Source organism: Phoxinus phoxinus (assembly GCF_949152265.1).
Source record: "Phoxinus phoxinus genome assembly, chromosome: 1".
NCBI lineage: Eukaryota > Metazoa > Chordata > Actinopteri > Cypriniformes > Leuciscidae > Phoxinus > Phoxinus phoxinus.
This window is the reverse complement of record NC_136876.1, coordinates 23,511,632-23,537,345: the sequence shown is the minus strand read 5'-3', so window position 1 is coordinate 23,537,345 and position 25,714 is coordinate 23,511,632. Positions and strand designations below refer to the sequence as shown.

Genomic DNA, 25,714 nt, shown 5'->3' with positions numbered 1-25,714 from the left:
ACGGAGCAGCTCTTTGTTTCGTTCAGCGGACGCTCCAAGGGGCGAGCCGCGACGAAACAGAGTCTGTCTCGATGGGTAGTGGACGCCATTGCGCTAGCCTACGCATCTAGAGGTTTGGAATGCCCTTTGGGCATCAGAGCACATTCCACGAGAGGCATGGCCTCTTCATGGGCTTGGTATAGCGGAATCTCGTTACAAGATATCTGTATGGCGGCAGGCTGGGCCTCCCCGTCTACATTTATTAGGTTCTATAACCTAGAGGTTCCTGCGTTGCAGGCTAAACTGCTCTCGGTCTAGAAGACTATGTATTAGTGTCCTGCCCCGCGCTGCGGCCCAGGTCACTTCAATGTTAATATGTATAAGTGTTTCTGCCCCGCGATGCGGCCCAGGTCACTTCAATGTTTAATGTGTATAAGTGTTCCTGCCCCGCGCTGCGGCCCAGGTCACTTCAATGTTTAAGCATCACTCACTGACAATGTGTCCCATGAGCATGCTATTACCCCTCATATATATCTATATTTACATATATATGCTATTATGCCTTAAGAGGCACTACTATAAAGGGATGATGCTAATTTAGCCGCTCTCCCTATACTTCTTGGGGTAGGCACTTGTATACCAGGGCGCGCGCGCCCTTAGGTGTCTGTGTCGGTCCAAGAGCACGCACGGCGTTTTACATGGGGTTCCCGTAGCGTTCTTCGACGCAGTACGAGAGAACTCTACGTAAGAGAACGTACTCGGTTACTAACGTAACCTCGGTTCTCTCTAGAAGAGGGAACGAGTACTGCGTCTCATGGCCGTGCGTGTCCGCGCTGCGTCGCTTCATTGACGAAAATCGGCGTGTTAGACAGCTATGCTCGTATTTATAGGCCTAGGCCACGCCTGTTTGGGCGGGAGGTGACGCAGAAGGGCGCTAAGCGCCCTCATTGGTCAGCGTCCTGGCCTCGCATAGGCTGTGCTTTTCTGGCAGAGCAGCCAATGGGTGAGCTGTATTGCTCCGCCTAGGTTGTATGCTTCAGAAAAGCGTTTTACATTATTACAAAATTAAGGATTAATTTTAGGCTTCAATCTCGACAAAGAAATATCTTTCCCGTAGCGTTCTTCGACGCAGTACTCGTTCCCTCTTCTAGAGAGAACCGAGGTTACGTTAGTAACCGAGTACGTTTTATATTCGGCGCATTTTCTAAAGGGACCATCAGTAAATTCCACTCACAGTCAAGAAATATAAACGTCCAATCATTCCTTCAAATGAACGATACTTCCAGTGTTATAGTCAATGCCTAGTGGGCAGACTGACTTAAACTACTGTATGTCCAGCCAATATCTCGATTGAACAGTACATTGTTTTTTTATTTTGATTAGGCTACTATAAATTGTTTTTTCTATTTATGTTCCAAAGTTTTAGTACGTTCCTAGTGATCGTCAGGTGAGATTTTGCATTATTCACCTGTAGTAAGTCACCAAAAACCCTTTTGGTGAATTACAGTATTTTTCTGCAGAATACAGGCTACATACATGAAGAAGGGAAGTATTGTACAAATTTTACTTGTAAGTCAGTCTTACAGGAACCTTCTACGAGCTTTGGAATTTGAAAATGTGTGATTTTAAATATTAAAAGTAATTTTAAAGAAAACAAATTATACGTTTTAACGCAGTTAGTATAATTGGCAGACGTTCCCTTGTGCATCATGAGCTGTGGTAGCGCGTCAAAGCATTCTCATGCATGCAGCGATAGGCTGTACACTACGCGGCCAATGATTTTCAATGAATATTTCATGTCGATATACAATGGTTGCATATTGTTAAAACTCATCGTGCTATAATAAGACTATATAACAAGGGTCAAGGGGAAACAAATGTCCTGCGAAAATCGTCTTTTAACATTTAAAAACAGACATTTTCAAATTCCAAAACTTGTATACAATGTGTAGTCAGATAAAAATAAGCCTATAATATGAACTCGACTGCGAAATTTCACGTTCTTTTTAACAGGCTCAGGAAGGAAAATGCCATACATGCACGTTAAGCGTTTTATAATGGTTTTCTATGGGTGTTGTTCATAATCTGATTTAATCTGTTTGCCTCTAAAGTAGGCTATGCTTTATTAATAAGGTAGGCCTATATTGTGTACTAAATATCACTTCAATATCACTCAAATGAATCCATTAAGCGTCTTAAATGGGGAAGAACGCTTGATTACGCTGCCGTTGTCGGTTTTAGCAGAATACTGCCATCTAGTGGTAGCAGGTTTTCTCAGACAGCTGTGTGTGGATCGTGCCAGGCGAAACCAGCGAAATGAAAGTCTCAAAATCCAAATGAATCAAATAGGATCGACTCAGAAACGAGTCAATGAATGCACGCGTGTCACCTCATCCACAAATGCACATTATACTTGTTGCATGCACACATTCTGACCTACATTAATACAAAATTGAGGTTTTGTATTAACAACTGTCTCTATTTGTACAAAATGCTGCACATTCTTGTGAATCTGGATTTTGCACACAAAAGTTGTATTGTATTAGTTTAAATGTAGCGACGCACATTTGTGAATTTGTCAAATAGAAGGGTAGTTGTGCACACATTAATTATTAGCACCAGGCCTATTCATGTGTAGTTGTTTGTGTGTGTGTTGTGAAATGCTTAAAAACAGCGAAAAGAAAGTCTCAAAATCCAAATGAATCAAATGAGATCGACTCAGAAAAGACGTCAATGAATGCACGCGTGTCATCTGATCCACACATGCACATCTTCTTTTTTGCATGCGCAAATTATGATACACTAATACAAAAGAAAACATTTGTATTCACAAAAATGTCTGCATTTGTACAAATTGCTACACATTCATTCAATTTTTTATTTTGCACACGCAAGTTGAAAGGCATGGATAAAACATATTTGCAACATGTATCAAGTTCATTGATAATTGTGCTTGCATGAGTTAATCATTTAGATACTATTTTCATCCCATACCCTTCTGTTATGTAGAGGATTGTTAAAGAGGGTCTCTCACTAACCCCTACTTGCTTTTTCTATCTTTCTTTCTTTCTCTCTTTCTTTCTTTCTTTCTTTCTTTCTTTCTTTCTTTCTTTCTTTCTTTCTTTCTTTCTTTCTTTCTGTCTTTCTTTCTTTCTTTCTTTCTGTTGGGCTGACGTTTACATTCCCACTCTTTCTGGCACTCTCCACTCCATACCGGAGCTAAACACGGAAGAGATTGAGTGAGAGAGAGAGAGAGAGAGATCTGCCCCTGCCTGTCACAGCTAAATTTAACCCCTCAGTCTGCAAATGTAGCACAAGTCCTACAATTTGACCCCCCCCCCCATTCTCCCCCCCCCCCCTCTCTCTCTCTCTCTCTCTCGATTTACCCCCTTCAACTTAGAAACTGAGTACAGGTTTCAACTGTGTGTGTGTGTGTGTTTGTGTCAGAATGAGCCAGGAGGGGGTGTTGAGGTTAGCAGAGCAATTGGTCACTCTCTGACACACACTTATAGTCCTCTGCCTAACTTTTGAAACACACACCCATCACAGCTACACACACATTAATATACCCTTGTGTTACACACACACACACATCGTGTTCGGTGTGGACTCGGATATTTGGGTGTGACTCTGTGTTACCGTTGCAAGGAGCGAGTGCCATGGAGACCCACGCACGGATTCAAAGGCCCGCAATGGTAAGAAACACCTGGAAACGTGTGCGTTTATGTGGGGGTTAATAGGTTTACTAACGACTACCGGTACATAAAAAAACTGCCTCGGACACATGGATCTTTGCAATAAGTCTTATTTGCACCTTTTTTCTCTCCTTTTATTTTCTCTCTCTCCTCTTTCTCTCTCCCTCTCTCTCTCTCTCTCTCTCTCTCTCTCTCTCTCTCTCTCTCGTGTTGCTGTCTGATTCCATTTTGGGCTGGGCAGCTGCTTAGGCCTGCTGGGTTTAAATTAGACCTCCAGCACTGCTCAGAAACCTTGCTGGTGCTGGCTGCCCTGTCACAAGGCCCTCAGCCTGGGTTTCTGTCTGGTCTTCACACCCATGGAGCGTGATTATTTAACAAAACCATATTTACCATCTTTCATCGAGTCATTAATGAACTGCATCAGGTGTGATTAATTATTTCACCAATGATCATTTTAAAAGGAGATTTTTGGGGAGGCAGAAGTGAAAACATTTCTATGCAAGTGTTTTTTCAGACAACGTTCACTCAAATCACTAGCTGAGCCTGGTTGTGGGCTTTTGCAACGCTAAAGTGATGTGATGTAAAAAAAGCAGGTGAAATGCAGAAGGGAAAATTGCTCTGTATTTGAGAAAAATCAGGGTCACGGTGACTAAAGCTTGACTGAATCTCATGTGGCTCAGTAAATTTGTGCTGTTTGATGGGATGTTTGAATGTGAAGACTGCTGATTGGAGATTTGTTTAGTTTTAAATGAATTTATGGTTGGAAAGTAGGCCTAATACATTTTTAAGTAGTTAGTGAAAATTGAAAATATGATAAATAAATAGTATGCATGCTTAGTATGCCGAGATGTAAAAAAGAAAAAAGGAATCTTTTGTCTCATCAACAGGTTTAGTCTAACAGCAGGGTATTTGGCTTGTCAAATTTATAGCTGTAGAAGAAACATATCTAAATGTGATCTGTCATTAAATTAGTCTTTTTAGGTTTGACGGTCAGATTATAGCAAAATAAATATGTATTGGTTAAGTGGCTTGAAGACATCTGAGAGTCTAGGATCAGATTGAGATTGTGATGATGGTATCATCAGATGTTTACATGAGCAAACATATGTTAGAAGTATCTTAATCATTGCTGTAGCTTTAGGGGTCAATGTATTCATACATTAATATTATCTGCTTGTGAATTCTGCGTACAAGTGCTCACCATGCTATGTTAACTTAATACCCTGAAAAATTCAGCTGTCCTAAGGACAAATCATACATAATATGTTCCATGTAGTGCTTTGGGAACAAATGAATTCAGAAGCATATGGCTTTGTTGCATAGTCCTAGAAGCGACGTGCATTTGTGACTCTTTCACATTTCACGCATTGAACATTTACAAACACTATGATATATGAACCCCCAGATATAATGATCCACTTGCAAAGGGACCCTCTTCCTAAATCATAAAAGGCAGCCATACATTTTCCTGTATAAAGACTCAATATTAATGTTAAAAAATATATATTATAACTAATAATATTTAACTAATAATATAGAAATATTATTTGGAAACTATATTTCTATTAAGTTTACACTGTATATTTTTCTGAATATTTTATCAGTACTGTTAGATGTGTAAACCTCAAGAGAAACATAAAACACTAGGCAGTAGCTAATTAGATTAAAATAATTGTGATTAATCTCATGATTTTAGACATTTAGTCTTAAGAAAGTTAAGAAAGAAACTTTCTTAAAAAAGAAGTTTGATTTTATTTATTATACTATTTTAAAATGTGTAACATTATTTTTAATAACAGACATATAAAGCTTGTATAATGTGGCTGTAAGTTTGCAAATGTATTTAAATGTGTTGCTTGTTCCTGAATACTTCCATTGTAAGTGGAAGTACTGTACCATGATTTTTGCGAGAAAATCACGACTGAGAGAATTTATGTCATGTACTAATCTGCATTTTTGAAATCTGGGAAATTACTATAGAAGAAAAAAAACATCAGAAAAATCTTCCAGTCATTTATTGTTAATTTCATATAGAGAGGCCTAGTTGTTACAGTTGATCATCCCACAATGTCTGTGTGGGAGAAAATGTTTTCAGAGCTAGTACTAATCCTTCCTCTCCACCTCTCCCACACACTCCTTTTCATTTCATCCCATTTCTCGCTTTTTTTCTCTCTCTCGTCAGCCGTCATCTTCTGGCATGTCTTTTGTTTCTTTCCCCGCTCCATGTTCCTGTCTTGTCGCCGCTGATGTCATGACTAGCGCGAGTCTGACAGTGTTATTGATGTACAGTGTTTGCTACATGGCATAGAGAACTTTACACGCTGGAAGACGGAAAATGTCAACTTTGTTTACGAGCTCAGCAGAGCCTAAGCTAATATTATTGTTAATACGTTGCTACTACAATGGAGCCAACTTCATAACATTCAGGCCTGGGATATTACTGTGAATTTCTCTGTGCTGTTTGAAGAGAATGGATGTCATAGACCTTTACTGAAGTGACCTGGGACCGACCTTGAAAACTGCCAAGCGCATACATGGCTGACAGTTACACAAAACAGGACAGAGGTGCAAATACCAGAATTAGAAAGTCAGTGAGAGATCATACAAAGCACTTTGTGTGCACAAAAAGGAGCCAATGAATGAAAATTATTTCAATTGTGATTAAGTTGTGTTGTGTTGTTAAACATTGGAATTAAAATGAAGATTGGTTCACCCAAAATCAAGATGCGAGGAATGTGTACACTCCTTTGGAAAAAAAATGGTAAAATATTTTGTGGTCTTTTAATGGTCTTAACCATTTTAATCACAAATCATTGGTCAGGAAATGAGCAAGAATTGCACAAATACTGCAACTTGGCACGGATAGCCTTCCCCAACTTGCAGACAACTTTTTACAGGAAGAAGAGTCAGTGTTGTTCCACTCAATGTTGATGGCTTCATACATTTCGAGTGCTTGAAAATGTCTCCCAGTTCGTTTGAATTTAATGTGAGACAAATATACACTATAGGGTTCAAATCTGGAGGCCAGGCCAAACATGAGCCTGTGGACTTGTTCTCAGGCCATTTCTTGGTTGTCTTTGCAATTTGGGCCGGAGCATTGTCTTGTTGAACAATAGCATCTCATCATTCTTCTTTAGATAACATCTTTTCATTTGTGGGAAGCAAGCCAATATTCTCCTGTGCTCCAAAGCATCAAATGACTTTTCACAGTGAAGTACCAGCAGCTAAAAAGGTTCCCCACACAATGACACAGTCTCTTCCTCCATACTTCACTGAGGTCGAGATACATTTTTCTTTATATTTCTCAGCAGATTTTTAAAGACACCGCTTTGGAGCATCACCGTGCAACTGGTGTTTCATTGTGTCAAATAGAAAGTCAGTGAGAGATCATACAAAGCATTTTGTGTGCACAAAAAGGAGCCATTGAATGAAAATTCAAGTCAATTAAAAGCTTAGTGTATGGCCATTTTGGGCTTTGCCCATTTTTTTGCCCAGGAGTGTACATCTCCTTTAGTGTTCCACAGAAGATATAGCCTAAAGCTTTAACAGTTTGGAACGACATGAGTTTGAAAAATTGCATAAGTTTTCCTTTAGCTATAGTTACCATATCTCAGCACTGTGCCTGAAATTTCTCATATTATTAACTTAATATGATAACCTTTTACAGTAATTGTGTAATGAATTTCCTCTCTATGTATGGAGCCTTAAAGAAGATATGATATCATACTTAAGTGACATTTTGAATTACTTTTTATTTATTTATTTGCTTTTTTCAGCTTTGCCATTTGAAGTTGAAGTCTGATGAAAAAAAGGTCTGAATTTGAATAGTCGAGCTAGTGGAAAATATCATTTGGAAAAGTTAGGCGTGTGAAGTCAGCTTTTGTGTCTGGCTTTTTTAAATCATTCTGGTACGTGTGTACCTACTAAACCATATTCAAACAAGCTTTTTTTTATTATAAAAACATAATTTCTGTTAGGGTTAGGGTGTGAGTTAGGTTATTGTATTTATAGCTGTTTATAAAAACAATACAAGTCTAAGGAATGTCCCCATTTAGATATGGGGGATAAATAGCTAAATAAACGTTTGTATTATTAATTAAAGTTTACGTGTGTGTGTGTGTGTGTGTGTGTGTGTGTGTGTGTGTGTGTGTGTGTGTGTGTGTGTGTGTGTGTGTGTGTGTGTGTGTGTGCGTGTGTGCGCTCTCGCGCCTGTGCGTGTATGCGCAATCTGTTGCTGCTTAGTGAAGCCTGTGGTAGTTAATGTGTGTGTGCCGGGTTCCTTTGACCCTCTGTTTCACAATGAATAATTTAACATCATTGCATATAGCATATGTCTGCCTGACACATTCTCATTTCTATTTAAAACACTCACAGGCACAAACACACATACTCACAAATATGTGACAAACCTAATGCACTCATGTACACGCAAGCGCATCCATCCAATGAGTCATTCTTGCAGCTGTCCGCACGCCTGTCCACTCCTCCCACGAATAAGAGTCCGCTCGACACCTGAAACATAGACAGAAAAAAGAGTGGAAAGCGGGAAAAAGGAGATAAGAGGAGTAGGAGGCTTATATAAAGGTTCTGACACTGTACTGTACTGTGAAAGTCAATGCCACGATGATTTGTGTGTGTGTCTGCTTTTAGTATGTTCATGAACTCACCCAGACTCTAAAGCAAGTAAATCAATACCGGCATATGCGTGTTTCTTCAACTGCCCCTGTGGACTTAAACTCTCGAAACGCTTTTTACATTGCAATTTGTTTATTTAATGTATTCACTAACAACCTTCAGCAGTGTGTATGCATTTAAATCATAATTTAAAATTATACATGCATTGTGTTTTATAGCATTTTGTAGTGAAATGATGATTGCAAAAAATTCTGTTCTGGTTTTTTTCTCATCACATGTCATAGCTCTTCACTGAGATTTTTGTCAAAAAATATTGTTTGCTAAATTGTTGGTCATGATATAGGCTAATTTGTGTAGAAGTTATTAATAATTTGATATAAGAAGAGTATTGAAGTTTATGAACATATTACTCCTTGTTTGAATTATAGATTATTTTAATGATTCATTAAATTTGTCATATTTTATTATTTTTATGAAAACAGTACAAATCTATACATTTGAAAAGCAAAAAGAATTTTAAAAGTACCATAAATGTATGATGAATATCATGAAGACAAAGTTTTCAAAAACAAATGAAAACAAAACAAATGAAATCAGTTAATTTAATTAAAAATGGGATAGCCTATGAGTACATGTATAAGAAAACACCAGTGTCTGAAATATTTGTTTACATCATTGCACATACACAAACTGTAAGAATCATAGGAAGCTAATCTCCTTTGATTCAGCTGCTTTAAGTATTAAAGTATTCTTTCTGTTTTCCTTCTCTCATATTCTTAGAAACTCTTTTCTAATGCTTGTACTGTACCTTCTGCTCTCTTTCACTTCCTCCCACACTGTTCCTGCCCTTTCCTTCAAACTGTTTTTCATTCACAAATAGTTTGCATATTGTACGATAAATCATTGTTGTATGTGGTCATTTATGCTACTTTTCTTTTGGCCTGGTAGAAGAAGAGATGTAAAATTGTAACTGTGTTTGATTTTAGATAAGGAATACTAATTAAAAAAGAGCTTTTTCAAACACTGTGCCAAAGGCTGTTACTGTAACACGGGTTCCCTCTCACTGCCTCTCTCTGTTCTCTGGCAGGGCTCGGCTGACTCCTACACCAGTCGTCCTTCAGACTCTGACGTGTCTCTGGAGGAGGACCCTGAGGCTCTCAGGAAAGAAGCCGATAGACAAGCTCTTGCCACCCTAGAGAAGGCTAAGGTGACTTATTTTTTCATCTAGTTTCTCTCTTTTCGTTTATCATGGGTCTATTATTCTGACACTGCCCTGAGTGATGATAATATACTTGATTGATTGTAGAAAAAACATATTTTTGAGAGGCTCAACACCTCATAAACACCTGTATCATTAACTAGATTTGAATTTCCTGACTTAGATATTAGTGCTTGCTGGTCTTGCTGCACAAGGCAACAAAAAAGTGTTAAAGTTTATATTAAAGTTAAGTTTTTGTTTAAGATGCATTCATGCTGCATCACAATTCAATATGCAAATTAGGGGTGTTGTTATATAACGGTATTGACGATAACCGTAATATTTAAATTGAACAGTACACACAGATAAAATGACATGTAAATAATCCAGCGCCAGTATCTGGTTGACATCCCAACGTACAGTAGGTGTCGGTATTGCACCTGGTTGGCATCTGTCATAAAACACAAGCAGACACAGCGTGCAGCTGGTACTGCTGCATAAAATCATGTCATCAGAAATTAAGAGACTCTACCCCGCACTCCAAGAAAGTTAGCTCGCTAGTGTGGATGTTTTTTGGATACCTTGAAAATTACTCAATCACCCCAGCCTACAGGACTTGCAGATCAACTGTGAGCGCAAGTGGCAAAAAAAGGGCAAAGCCGTCCACCAACCTGTTAACCCACCTTTGCCTGTGTTATCTTGCAGATTTGGCCACTATACTAGGAGTAAGTTGCAATTGTTTTTCTAGTCCTGAAACGGAATATGTTACAGTAACCTAAACTGTTAACTGCTGACATCTTGTGATTTTTATATTTACGTCCCGTGGGGCTTTTAGTGCAAAACTGTTAGATTATCAAGATTATCGTGTGTTTACTTGAAACATCTTTAGAGACCCAAAATAGGGTGATGTAAGCATTATGGTGCACTAAACTCTCACATGTAATGTCTATTTTATTCATATTCAACACCGTAGGGCTCCCTCAAGCAGAAAGTCAGCAAGTGATACTTATAGGAGTAATAAAACTTATGACATTCCAGGAAAATCCCTAATATGAACAAAGACATCGTACGCTGTAGCTGAATAAAATGCAGATAGAGGCATTTTTGACGAATTAAACATGAAGAGAATGAACACACCATTGCGACAGTATTATGGTTTATCTGTGTTCTTCAAGCCATCTTGTTTTTTTTTATAAGGATAATGTATATTTAAAATGCAATACTAATCGACATGGCCTTTATCACTGTATACAATACTATAAAATAACATAATTTTTGCCTCATTGTGTGAAATGAAGCCACATCAGTTCACTGAAGGAAGGTGTTTAAAACTGGTTGCTATTAAGTGTAATTGTTCCTTTTGTATGCAATGGTGTGATTCTTCTGAAAAAAAAACAATATGAATCAAGTAAAGATTAATTTGACTGATAGCATTATTTATTTATTTTATTAGTCAAGATTTCTAAAGAAATCGTGATATATCGTTATCATGATTTCTTTTGGCCATGATAATCGTGTATAATGTAATGTAAGTCAATGGGGTATTTTTAAACTGAATTTAAAGTCAGTATGAAGTAGAAGTTGCTATAATTTTTTTAGGCTACGTTCACACTGTCAGTTTTTGGGAATGACAACTGCATTTACTTGCTGATGTGAGTCTCGAAATGTGCCGTTCACTCAGCAACTTACAAGTGCCTCGAATACTGTCTGTATGAATGTGCAATGGGAATCAAGACCATATTTGTATTCTCTTACCAGTAACCATAGTGACAGTGATCCAAAGTAATATCAAAGATGCTGACGTCCATAAAACTGAAAAGTCTCATCACTTTTGACACAACAATTTCACAGTCCAATTGAGTCGTGAGTTCATCCATCAAATCTTCATTAACAGACAGTGGCTTTTATATCTGGGTGGAGAGAAGTGTCACAGTTCTGCAAGAGATAGGACCCAGACGCAAATGAGCAGATAACCAATAAATATTAACCAGATTGAAGACTTGAGACAACAGGGAGAGTGAAGCATGAACCACAGTTCAAACAGTAGTGCAGGGCAGACGACAACAGGCAGGATGGGTGACCACTGAGAAGATGGTGATGACGTGAGTGCAATAGAGACATCTCCAAAGCAAAGATCAGACAGGAACATAAGGAACTCGTAGCTCGATGTAGATCTCAGATGTTGCACCAGTCTTGCCTTGAAACAGGAGCTTAATAGCTGCACCAGTCAGGCTGCCAGGCCGTTAAGAGTCAGTGGCCAGAAGACTCAGGATACAGGGCAGGAACACACAGAAGAACATACAAGACGACTCAAGACAAGAGAGACAATATATAGTAACAGTTAAGAGAACCATAACAAACCTGATAAGATAATGACTAGAGAAACTAAAGTAGAGAAATAAATATAACAAAAGCAAACTATTGAGAAAAAGAAAAAGGGAAAAAAAGATCTAAGATCAAAACTGGAATTGTAAGTCTTCCACTAGACAGGGGAATAAGAAATTAAAATTCTTAAACAAAAGGGAACTCAAACTAGATTATAAAGAAGCGAAGGGTCAAAGGAACCCGGCACACACACATTAACTATCACAGGCTTCACTAAGAGGCACAATATAAAGGGACCAGAGCACATGAGGATCAGGTGAGCACAATTAGTGAAACGAGGACAACACGTGGACTAGTAACCATAGATATACATAATAAAGGCTAGATGTCTCGTCCGTGCTGCTGGCCAATGGAGGTCGACATCCACACCTGGCGGCCCTCTTGTCACAGTCAGCTCGCTCACTTGTAACATTGTGTTTTAATGGTGCATGTACTTTTTAAATAACCATAACTTGCTAAATTTTCTACTGATTTTCAAACGGGTTGGTTTGTTATAAACGTCAGATATGTAGTAATGACACTGCATACTTATGAATAATTATAATATTATATATTTCAACATGTTCAAGCATCCAGAATTACAGCCACGTTAATAATGTTTGTAAGAAACCAAACCGTTTGTAAATCCGTCAAGATTTCAGCGAGATAAGAGTATTTGTGTTCGTGCAGATCACTCGCTTTACATCAGGTACCACAGAGCCCGTGACAAGATGGCCACCGGGTGATGACGTTAGAGACTCCGGCGTAAGACATCTAGCCTTTATAGACCCTTTTACTGTTTGTACACAATGATGACGTAGCAACGTATGCGCGCGCATATTGGCAACGGAAGTATGGCGAGAATCAGCAGAGTGTCAAGCATAGACAGTATATAAACAAGTGGGTGCTGCAGACGCGAGCATTTTTTATTATGTCTTCCGCTCCAATCAACACGTTTAATCGCCTGCAGCCACAGGCGCTGCCGGTTCTACTGAAATGGCCGTGATCCTGTTGGAATCTTATAAAACTTAAAGGTAGGGTAGGTCAGAATTGTCTAAAAAAACTTTTATTCAAATTTGTTTAAACTGTCTTTATATACCAATACATAATTAAAATGCAAGTACTCTGAAATAGAGAGTATAAAAAACTGAGTGACTCTAGTGTATTTAATCTTCAATAAACACAGCTCATTAATTCCATTCACTCCCACCTAAAAACGGGTGCGCGACTGCGCGCACTTGGGCAGAGACAGTAATAGCGGCGGTAGTCATGGCGACGGAGAGTGACAGTCACGCAAGCCAATCACTTGTTTCGTCCCGGTAGGAAATTAATGAGCTGTTTTTTGAAGATTAAATACACTATAGTCACTCAATTTTTATACTCTCTTTTTCAAAGTACTTACATTTTAATTATGTATTGGTATATAAAGACAGTTTAAGCCAATTTGAAAAAAAGTTCTTTAGACAATATTCTTACCTACACAACCTTTAAGCCCCTTGGTGGAATATCGATTAGTGCAACCGTAAACGTAACAACCAGACATTTTGATGCTGGGAAACCGTTTTGATAAACTTTCGGAGTTGCTAGCACGTTAGAGCCAGTGGGGAACAACACCACTTCCGTTGCCAAAATGCGTGCGCAACTATTTGATCACGTGGGCTGTAAAAGGGTCTATTATGTATATCTATGGTGGTAACAGGAAACAAGGAGGCGGGACATTAGGAGCACATGGCAAACACAGACCAAGACAGAGCAATGTGCTCAAACACAAGACATGAAACACGACAACACAGACAAGGCTGCCAGGGCAGAACCCTGACAAGAGGAGCATTTTTGAGACGCATGTAGAACACACAACTGACGAGAGCAGTGAAAACAACACGTGTTTTCTGAGAATGTGGTTGTGAGTCCTGAAAATGTACAGTTGTTGAGTTTGGTTCTAGAATGCACTCCCGCTAATAACTGAACTGTGTGTGAACGTAACCGTATTAAGGACTCGAATACAGGACTGACAACCGTATTCTGCTGCTGTGTCAAATGTGGCCTTTTTCCCTATTGTGATGTTTATCTGAGTAAAACAGCTTCTCAAACAACAACAAAAATGTAGGGCAAGACTTGATTTTGTCCATTGGTAATTGGTTGGATGGTTATGGTTTGCTATTGCTGTGATCTTATGTGAGTGAAAGGTTGTCCCGCCCTCACGCCAGTAAACACATCATCAGAGAAGAGATTTTGCTGCAAGAGGGAGGGGATTTTAAGTTTTAGAGGGGACATGAAATAAAAAACAATGATTAGCACAGATAAATCATTTATAATAAATATAGCAATATTCCATAAAAAAAGTTGGGTCCCACTTTATATTAAGTGGCTTTAACTACTATGTACTAACTTATTGTGTACATATATGTTTTTACATTGTACTTATATTTTAAAAAATACCTGCTTCTAATTACAGTGGTAATTAATTTATGTAATTAAATTTGTAATTACACTGTTGACCCTTCCCTTACACCTTAAACCACCTGTCCCTAACCTTACCCGTATCACACCGCAATAGCAGAAAAAGTATTTTATAATACAACATGAACACAATAAGTACATTGTACTTATTTTTCTATGTAAGTACATAGTACTTAAAGCCACTTAATATAAAGTGGGACCAAAAGTTGAATTGTCGATGATTTCATGGTGACTCTAATTTTCTTTTCTTTTTTTACTATAAGGTTGAACATATAAGGTTGAAAAATATACAAAACAAAGTTTGTACATTAAGTGGTTTGGGCTGAATTCAGTACAAAAGTTAAGTATTAAGGGGGTTCAGAATCAGAACTTTTGAGAAATATCAATGCAGGCATAATTATTTGGATAGAGCACGGATTTTATTGTTAAAAGTATTTTTTAAATACACACTTTCTTTAAAAGCAGTTACTGATAAGACTTAAGCTTTTTTGGGGTGAAAAAAATAAACTCATTAAAAATAGCTGTTTTGTGGTCCCACACCAATAAGTTTCCACCCCAGTCAAGGAGACACTTTTTTTTTGTAATAATTTAACACTTCCATATGTCAGCTGTAAATCCAATCTCATGACTTGTGTCCTTTCTTTCGCTCTGGATTGTTTGACTCTTGTGTTTTAATTCTCTATTTCGCCTCCATTGATCTCTCTCTCTCTCTCATCCACTTTCTCTCTGAAGACCAAGCCTGTAGCGTTTGCGGTGAGGACTAATGTTGGCTATAACCCAGGCCCTAATGATGATGTGCCGGTTCAGGGTATGGCCATCTCTTTCGAACCCAAAGACTTCCTGCACATCAAAGAGGTCAGACAGACACATTTCCCTTTAAAGGTGTTGTAAGCAATTTAACTTCCACTGGTAAAATGACATAACATTTCTGAAATATCAAAATATCTGAAATTGCTTACAACACCTTTAATCTGATTTATTATTCAATCGTAGATCTTCAATATATTTATAGTATATGTAATCATACACTGTTGGAAAAAAGGTTCAATAGGCTTTAATATAGAACTCTAGGGTTCTTGAATACATTTTTAAGAAAATGCCAAAAAAGGTTCTATTTAAAGGAGAACTCCAGCGCAAAATGAACCTTTGGTCTAATTACACATTGTTACCTAGTCAACCGTTATCTAAGATTTGTTTTCATGATTATCGAATGTAAATAGTTTTATCTCTAAAAACAGTTTAGCCTATAACGCTAGTATAACGCTAGTATATGGGGCATGGAGTAATGACAAATAAAAATCGCTTGTTAACACCACTAACAAGGCTCAAAATAGCCCCACACTAACACGGTAGCATAATGAGGGTCCCTACATGCAAACCGAAGCATTGAGAACTTTGACAGTGTCCAGACAGTTTAATAAGAAGATATTTTATACATACAGTCAACTTCGCGTATACAAGCAGAAGCCATCTTAGAAAAACGGACTCGATCAGTCGATCAACGAAACACCGATCTAAATGCGCTGGACCATATGAGATTCTACACAGTTCATCGGCGTTTCGTTGATCGACTGATCGAGTCTGTTTTTCTAAGATGGCTTCTGCTTGTATACGTGAAGTTGACTGTATGTATAAAATATCTTCTTATTAAACTCTCTGGACACTTACACAGTTCTCAATGCTTCGGTTTGCATGTAGGGACCCTCATTATGCTACCGTGTTAGTGTGGGGCTATTTTGAGCCTTGTTAGTGGTGTTAACAAGCGATTGTTATTTGTCATTACTCTACGCCCCATATACTAGCGTTACAGGCTAAACTGTTTTTAGAGATAAAACTATTTACATTCGATAATCATGAAAACAAATCTTAGATAACGGTTGACTAGATAACAATGTGTAATTAGACCAAAGGTTCATTTTGCGCTGGAGTTCTCCTTTAAGGAGAAATGTCTTAAATGATTGCTTAATACTTTAATGTTTAACAGGTTATTTAATTTTTTTTCTACTGATAAAGTATGTTTATGAGCTGTTTAATTAATATTTTTTAAATAATTACAACTAAATCCATAAAATCATTCCATGATGTAAACCCCTCAAATGTTCTATATAGCCACTTTTTAAGGTTTTATTTAACCTTTTCTTCTGAGAGTGATATGGACAGAACTGTATCTGTAACGTACACACAATTCAGAGGCTTTGTGTTCACTTTTGTATTTTTGTACGTTTGTGTGTTTTTCTGTTAACAGAAGTATAATAATGATTGGTGGATCGGACGTTTGGTGAAGGAAGGATGCGAGGTGGGGTTTATCCCCAGTCCAGTGAAGCTTGAGAGCACCCGTCAATTACAAGAACAGAGAATGAGACAAAACCGCCTTAGTTCCAGGTAACAGCCAATCACAGTGAGCCTGTATCTGCTGCCTGTGCTGCTGCAGTTATACTGCTTATATGGGCTGTGTGAAACAGGCTTATTGCATTACTAGCTACACTACCGTTCGAACGTGTGTTTTTTATATATATTACATATATATAATATATATATTACAGTTTTTATGAAAATATTAAGCAGCACAGGAATAAATAACATTTTAAAATATATTAAAATAGAAAATAGTTATTTTAAATTGTGATAATATTTCACATTATTATTGTTTTTACTCTTTGTTTGTTTGTTTGTTTGTTTGTTTGTTTTATTAGGGCCTCTTTTTGATAATGTTTGATCATTGTTTCCACAAAAATGTTAAGCAACACAACAGTTGATAACAATTAATAATAATAATAATAATAGGAAATGTAACTTGAGCAGGAAATCATCATATTAGAATGATTTCTGAAGGATCATGTGACACTGAAGACTGGAGTTATGATGCTGAAAATTTTACCACTTTACCATCACAGGAATAAATTACACTTTAAAATATATAAAAATAAAAAACAGTTCTTTAATTTGTTATAATATTTCACAATATTACTGTTTTTACTGTATTTTTTAATTAAATATATGCTGCCTTGGTGAGCATAAGAGACTTCTTTCAAAAACATTCAAAAATTGTAATGTTTCCAAACGTTTGACAGGTACCGTATGTTTTAACTACTCTCTGTTGATCTCTCTCTCTATTTACCAGTAAGTCCGGTGGAAGCTCTAGTCTGGATGTTGCCACAGGTGCGCGGAGGCCCACTCCACCTGGAACAGGTATGATCAGACAGTAATGCTGTGAGTTTTTTGGTTCTGTTGTGATGGAGATATGACATCCCTGTCCTTCTAAACACACGCACAGAACATCGACTCATTACATTCACGCTGGGTTCACATTGAATACGATGACAGTTAGATAGAACGTCCGGTTAGGATCCCTTCTGCCCTCTTCTCTTCCCTCTTATCACTCATTCTTCTAGTCTGTTGTTTTTCTTCCTTCTTTTCTCTTTATTGTCATCATCATCTGTAATTGTAGTTTGAAATCTTTGAACTACCTGTAGTTTATGTGATCTGTCATGGCTGTGTCAGCTCTGGGAGTTTGATTCATTTGTAATCAGTGGCATTTTCTCAGAGGAGGCAGGTGAAGCAATGCATCCTCAAAGTAATTAAATGAAAAATAATAAACAGTACAAAAACAAGACAAAAATAATATAATGTTAATATACCAATCTATTTGAACTATAATAATACCGGTGGTTAAACAAAAAAAAAAACATATGATGAGTCTGAGTTCATCGTAAATGGCCTGTCCATAAACTTTTAAAAATTTTACTTTAAACTAATTTTACAGGTTTGTACTATAGCATTTATTATAGTTAATTATTGTTGTTATTGTTTTGGAATTAATGTAAAAACATCAAACGTAATATAATATTATTTGTTTGTTGTTAGTTATGTTCCCATAGTCCTTTAACCCATTAACTGTAAACATCAAATGAAACTGGAACATGAATTTATAATTTATTTGAAAACCCAAACTCAACACAACACATGCCACTGTTTGTACTTCTTTGAAAGTGTCACGGGTATGGTGCGGATGAAGACAGGCTGAGGCCCAAAGTTCCAATTCAAACTTTTACTATAATAAAACTTAAACAAAACTGGTACAGGCAAGGGTAACACTCTCCATACACAATGACATATACAAACATTGACCGACCACTGAAGGGAGAAAGACAGGAACTTAAATACAGAGGATGACGAGGGTACAACAGGTGAAGACAATGAAGGGTGATTAACTGATTAACTAGACAGGTGATGAAAATGAACTAATGAAAATGACGACAGAGATGACGAAAAACACTGAATGAGAAAAAACAACCTAAAAGTCCATAGAAACAACAGAAAACACATTAACAATGTGACAGAACCCCCCCCTCCCCCCAGGCGCGTCCTCGCGCCGTAAAACATCCAAAGGGGTGGGAGGGTGGGCGCCCTGGAGGCTGATGAACAGGTGGCCGATCTGGAGCAGGAAGCCTCCAGGGCGGAGCAGGACGTGCCGGTGGCCAGGGCGGAGCAGGATGAGGGCGTGGCCATGGCAGAGCAGACGGACCCTCAGGCGTCCATGGTGGTGAGGACCCTTCGGGCGGCCATGGCGGTGAGGACCCTTCGGGCGGCCATGGCGGTGAGGACCCTTCGGGCGGCCATGGCGGTGAGGACCCTTCGGGCGGCCATGGCGGTGAAGACCCTTCGGGCGGCCATGGCGGTGAGGACCCTTCGGGCGGCCATGGCGGTGAAGACCCTTCGGGCGGCCATGGCGGTGAGGACCCTTCGGGCGGCCATGGCGGTGAGGACCCTTCGGGCGGCCATGGCGGTGAGGACCCTTCGGGCGGCCATGGCGGTGAGGACCCTTCGGGCGGCCATGGCGGTGAGGACCCTTCGGGCGGCCATGGCGGTGAAGACCCTTCGGGCGGCCATGGCGGTGAGGACCCTTCGGGCGGCCATGGCGGTGAAGACCCTTCGGGCGGCCATGGCGGTGAGGACCCTTCGGGCGGCCATGGCGACCGTGTCGGAAGGGCCTCCACGATCCCCTCAGAGGACTTATTGCCCCCCCCCAAAATTTTCTTGGGGAGGTCAGCACTGGACTGGACCAGCGGCGAAGAGGGCTCTGAGCTGACCGGGGCCAGCGGCGAAGGCGGTCCTGGGCTGGACGGGACCAGCGGCGAAGGCACTGGGCTGGACGGGACCAGCGGCGAAGGCTCTGGACTGGACGGGACCAGCGGTGCAGGAAGCTCTGGGCTGGACGGGACCAGCGGTGCAGGAAGCTCTGTGCTGGGCAGCGATGAGGGCTCTGTGCTGGGCAGCGATGAGGGCTCTGTGCTGGGCAGCGATGAGGGCTCTGTGCTGGGCAGCGATGAGGGCTCTGTGCTGGGCAGCGATGAGGGCTCTGTGCTGGGCAGCGATGAGGGCTCTGTGCTGGGCAGCGATGAGGGCTCTGTGCTGGGCAGCGATGAGGGCTCTGTGCTGGGCAGCGATGAGGGCTCTGTGCTGGGCAGCGATGAGGGCTCTGTGCTGGGCAGCGATGAGGGCTCTGTGCTGGGCAGCGATGAGGGCTCTGTGCTGGGCAGCGATGAGGGCTCTGTGCTGGGCAGCGATGAGGGCTCTGGCGCAGGAAGCTCTGGGCTGGACGGGACCAGCGGTGCAGGCGGCTTGGAGCTGGACGTCAACCGTCCAGGGTCGAAGAGGGACCAAAGCGGAGAATGGTGTCGGGGTCCATCTCGACCACCGCCTCTACTGCGGCCTCCACGGGTCCCGCGAAATCTGGCCAGACGGGTTCCCTCAAACGATCCTCCATGGGCAAAGGCTGGGAGATCTTGGCTCTCCTTGGCCAGGACGAAAATTTTTACCCACTCGTCCATTTTAGGGGGGTCGGTCAATCTGTCACGGGTATGGTGCGGATGAAGACAGGCTGAGGCCCAAAGTTCCAATTCAAACTTTTACTATAATAAAACTTAAACAAAACTGGTACAGGCAAGGGTAACACTCTCCATACACAATGACATATACAAACATTGACCGACCACTGAAGGGAGAAAGACAGGAACTTAAATACAGAGGATGACGAGGGTACAACAGGTGAAGACAATGAAGGGTGATTAACTGATTAACTAGACAGGTGATGAAAATGAACTAATGAAAATGACGACAGAGATGACGAAAAACACTGAATGAGAAAAAACAACCTAAAAGTCCATAGAAACAACAGAAAACACATTAACAATGTGACAGAAAGGTTGTTTCTTTTTTGTGTGCTTTTTTTTCACTTTAAAACAACTTTTGTGTTCTTTTCATCGCCTTTCTGACTTAGCAAAGTCTGTACATCATGCTGCTGTTCTTCCTCTCTTCCTCATCTCTCATTTTCTGTCCGTGACCCTTGTTTCCCTCTTCTTTCACTCTCGTTTCCTTCTCTATTTCTCTTTCTCCTCCCCTCTCTTGTTCTATCCCTCCATTAAAACCCGCCCACCTCCCAATCGGTCCCCTAGCTGACTTGTCCTCGGGGCTTTATGACGATGCTTTGGATTCGGATGTTGAGGAGGTGGAGCCTGCCGACACCCGTGACCATAAGGGTGTGGGCGGAAGTGTCACCTCCCCTCAAGGCAACCTACCCCGCCTCCCTTTCTTTAAGAAGGTAACCCCTGGTGATAACCCCAGAATGCATCAATAGACAGCCTCCATCACATGTGACTAATAATCAGACTCGTTCCTAACCGAGCACCTTCTGTGTCAAATATGTGTGAAATCTTTGCTGTTCGTGTGTTTGTTTGTGTTAAAATTCATATTTAAAGGGATAGAGTGAATGCATTATTAAAAGTATAGTTTAACCAAATGTGAAAATTCTTTCATCATTTACTCACCCTGTATGAACCAGGTTATATATGTATATGTGTGTACAAAACAAAATATTAGGAATAATGTTCCGGCTGCTCCAAAAATTACAAGAACAACACAAAAGTACTATAGCTGTTGTCCATATGATCCATGTACAATATTCCAAGTCTTTTGAAGCCATAGAATAGTTTTGTGTAAAGAACAGAGTAAGATCTAAGTTGTCACTGAAAAACGTGATTTGAATATGTGCATTCACATTTGTTGTGCTGCCTGCGATCAGTAACAAAATATGAAATCCAATCATGTTTGGCATCATAGGTGTAAAACCAGACCCGACACATCCTGACCTATTTGAACGTACGCTGACATGAAGTTCTGAGAACTGCACCAGATAAGGCTTTTATAAAAAAAATAACAATGTATATTTTAGTCTTTCCACATACAAAGCTATCATTTAGTTTGAGAAGACTTAAAGGGATAGTTCACCCAAAAATTCTGTCATCATTTAGTCACCCTCAAGTTGTTCCGAACCCGTATGAGTTTCTTCTGTTGAACACAAAAGAAGATATTTTGAAGAATCTTGGTAACCAGACAGTTGATGCTAGCCATTGAGTATTTTTTTCCAACTATGGAAGTCAATGGCAACCGTCAACTGTTTTATTACCAACATTCTTTACAAATATCTTATTTTGTGTTCAACTGAGGAAAGAAACTCATACAGGTTCGGAACAACTCGAGGGTGAGTAAATGATGACAGAATTTTCATTTTTGGGTGAACTATCCTTTAATATATTGTTCAGTCAGACTTTTGTGTTACTTTATTGGTGCTGTTTATCATTTCTTCACATCATTTTGTGTTCCACTGAAGAAAGTAAGTCATGCAGGTTTGAAACAACATGTGGGTGAGTAAATGATGACAGAATGTGCATTTCTGGGTGAATCTAGATAGAAGACTCACAAATCCAGTAATTTGAGTTAAGACTTGTGAGACTGTGTGAATGCTGGGAGAATTTTACTTCAGATCAATCTGAATGATTATCTAATTCTTTAGAAGTTCCATCTGTTCTTCAATTGGCCACATCTGAATTGTTTTTATTAATTTTCTCCCAGCATCCTAAATGTATTAACACTTTGTCACTAACAAGCTTCTGTTTGTGTGCTTGCTTGCCCCCTCTCTCTTGCGTGTGTGTGTGTGTGTGTGTGTGTGTGTGCGTGTGCGTGTGTGTGTAATGATAGGTGGGCCTGCCAAACAGAAACAGAAATCGGTGAGTCATAGCAACAACAAACTTTTGGTTTTGTGTTTCTGTCTTTGCACCTCTTTGTGACGGTATCTGAGACTTAGAGCTATTGTCATAGTGTCCCAGCAAATACTGTAAATGCATTTCAGAAAAGGTCAAAAAAGACAAATTCTTCTATGCTAGTTTGCTTCTCTAAAGACTTAAATGTGATTTGTTGTGCCATATTCTGTACCAGTCCTGTTCACAATAAAATTGTTCAGAAAGGGGGAGAAATGTCCAGTTTTATTAGTCCTAGAGCTCTACAGGACATAGCTATACATCTCATTCAGATTGAATCAAGAAATGAATGAATCTGGCCCATTTGTCCACCCACGTTTGTGGACATAATGCCATCCTCTTGCACATGTACACAAGATGAGGCAAAAACACCCTGACAGATTTCCACGCTTTCCGTTTCCATTACTGGTGTGTGAAATAGAGCGTAGCCCACGCATGTGACTGCTGTCACAATAGCTACTGACACACAATCACACATCCACAGACGCCCGACTGGGAGAATTAGAGTATTCAAAATGATGACATTATATTGTAGTTGTTCCGGTTGTTTTTAGATATTCCGGTTGTTCATAACTCTACCTAGCCCATTGAAACTTTTGGTCAGTCATATGTCATATAACAGGGGAAAAGGAGTGGGAGGAGCCATGGCAAATGCGGATCAGTTGAGCAACGGATCTCTGTCTCTGTTTTTCTCACACACACTTCATGTAGTGAAGGACCCTCAGCAGGACATGGAGAGGTCTTATCTTAGATTAAAGTGATGATCTGTCAGAGCAGGGAAGGGGAGCTGGGCATCCTAAAAGTGGTTCTTTATAATTCAGATTTATACACTGAATGTCACTGAAGAGGCTTTTTTTTGTGTGTGTGTGTGTGTGTGTGTGTGTGTGTGTGTGTGTGTGTGTGTGTGTGTGTGTGTGTGTGTGTGTGTGTGTGTGTGTGTGTGTGTGTGTGTGTGTGTGTGTGTGTTTCAGATGGAACATATTCCTCCTTATGATGTGGTGCCTTCCATGAGACCCATTATTTTGGTGGGACCATCCCTTAAAGGCTACGAGGCAAGACAATATCTCTATCTCAAAAACTGTCAATTTTTAATTTTAGTCATTTAGTTCATGTTGTTTAGTTCTGTGTTTGTTACATTGCAGGTGACAGACATGATGCAGAAAGCACTCTTTGACTTTCTAAAACACAAATTTGAAGGCAGGTTGGTATTAAAATATGCATTGTCATCGTCATAATGAAGACATGAAATATATTTAAAAAAAATTACCATCATGAAATTTGGCAAGATTTATGTTATCAAAGAAACTGTTAATATCGATGGCAAAGTTCTGTGTGGGTTGTTAATGATGGAAATACCACAATACACTCGTTACATGTTATGTAATTGGCATACCATGGTTATGGGTCGTTGTTTGTTCCAGAATATCTATCACCAGGGTGACAGCGGACATCTCACTCGCCAAACGTTCCGTCCTAAACAACCCCAGCAAACACACGATCATCGAGCGCTCCAGCACCAGATCCAGTCTGGGTATGAAACACAACTGCACACAAATGTGAAACTGCATCCGAAAGAGCTCCGTCATTTGGTCGTAAACCCTGAACAGACTGAACTTTTGGTTTAGCAACAGGCTGAATAATGACAAATAGTTTAGTCCAGGCACTTAAGAGCAAACAAAAAAGTGAAGCAAATTTCAAAATGCAAAGCTTTTCACATTGAGAGCAAAAAAAAAAACAGTCTGTTTGTTGAGAGGAATGAAATGCATTCATTCTGGTATTACGGTATAGTTGGTATAGAGAAAAGAAGAAAGTCACACACTATATGTAAGTGTTTTCAATAGGAAAATGTCAGACAAAGAAATAAATTGACTTTTTTGGTAAATATGTGCTCTCTATGAGAATAGACATTTAGACTACTTTTATAGAGTACTTTTTTTCACTAGTGTACACTAGTACACCTTCTCTCTGTTTCCTAAACATTTTTCTCAGTGTTTCCTCCTCTTGCTCTCTTACGTCATGTCTGATCTGGCTTTTTCTCTTTTTCATTATGTTCTCTCCCGCCGCACCTTCCCACCACACATTTCTTACCTCTCTTTCTCTTCACGTCAGACGTACTGGGTACGTATCCAATCATCCCACCCTTTTCCCCTTCATGACCATCCATCTGTCGATTCATTCATCTCTCCATCCATTTATCTAACTCTACGTCCATCTGTCCTTTTACTTAACCCTCTACCTTGAGTTTGGTTTGAATAGTCTTAACTTGTTGGTTTTGGTTTTAACTAACAACTTAAATCCATAAGTTCTGTCATTAAACTCTAGATTATGCAGGCTGGTATGTCCTTAACTCAACTTTCAAATACTTGGTCAGTGTTTGCTGTAGCAGTTTGCAGCACACGTTCAGAAACCCTCTACCGTCCCCAGCTCCATCTGTATAGATTTGCCACGAGTAATTCATGTATGCTATATTGTGCAGCATCAGTATGTATTCCTACATGCTCACAGCAGCGTGTTGTGTCTGTATTGGCAGTAGCAAGTCTCATACTTGCTCTGTAGCAGCAGCAATAACAGCAGCAGCGTAGCAGATTTATTCCGTCGAGACCAAATACATTAACATCGTCATATCCATTACCATGCCAAACTGGTATGAGAGTTTGTCTGAGAGTTGTCATGACAGCACTCAGTTTTTTTCAGTAGCTCAAGTGTTTTGAAAGTGTAGCTAAAGTTATTAGGGGCTTTGGCACCGGAAGAACCTTTTCATTGTTCATAGAACTAACTGCGGGAGTACCTGTTTTATGGCGTGTTCGCACTGCAGGAACGGAACAATATTAGTTCTAGGAACACCTTTTGGGGGAACTGAATTAGCTCCTACTTTAGAATAGGGCCTAACCCAGCACAATAGGAACAACCAGTGACGTAAGTGTAAGTTGAATGGCTGAACACACTTCACACACCAGCACCCGCCATTTAAAAAAAAGCAGTGTACACACACAGTTTATAGCCTATATATTGACTCCACGAACTAACTCTACGAACATGGAAAACAGTGATAGATGGACCTCTCAACCTTTACGCTAAGGAGAAAATCCAATGCAACTTTGAGGGGACAAGCCAAACATGATTATGTATTTCTGCTCAGCTAGCGACAATGGGCATCAACCACATGCTTCTTTTTCATATACTGTCTACTTTGTACAACAGTTCTATCTAATAACATATTAAACAGATCGTAAACTAATGAAGACGGAGAATGTGAGCGCTGTTTGCTCAGGCGTTCCTCGGTGCCA

The 25,714-nt window shown here is 39.7% G+C and overlaps 1 protein-coding gene across 4 annotated transcripts in view; it reads left to right on the top strand.

Annotated features, from left to right (window-relative positions):
- cacnb1 (calcium channel, voltage-dependent, beta 1 subunit) overlaps nucleotides 1-25,714 on the top strand; it is a 62,225-nt gene that overhangs the window by 28,830 nt on the left and 7,681 nt on the right. For 2 of the 4 annotated variants that reach the window (XM_079627923.1, XM_079627925.1), the window contains exons 3-10: nucleotides 9,397-9,516; nucleotides 15,064-15,186; nucleotides 16,577-16,713; nucleotides 17,453-17,520; nucleotides 22,369-22,397; nucleotides 23,399-23,479; nucleotides 23,570-23,628; nucleotides 23,849-23,958. In XM_079627923.1, coding sequence (XP_079484049.1) covers nucleotides 9,397-9,516; nucleotides 15,064-15,186; nucleotides 16,577-16,713; nucleotides 17,453-17,520; nucleotides 22,369-22,397; nucleotides 23,399-23,479; nucleotides 23,570-23,628; nucleotides 23,849-23,958 — 727 coding nt within the window. Of the gene's footprint in view, nucleotides 1-3,447; nucleotides 3,675-9,396; nucleotides 9,517-15,063; nucleotides 15,187-16,576; nucleotides 16,714-17,452; nucleotides 17,521-20,786; nucleotides 20,933-22,368; nucleotides 22,398-23,398; nucleotides 23,480-23,569; nucleotides 23,629-23,848; nucleotides 23,959-25,714 lie in introns of those variants that run through there. The other 2 variants (XM_079627924.1, XM_079627922.1) reach the window with 2 other exon arrangements.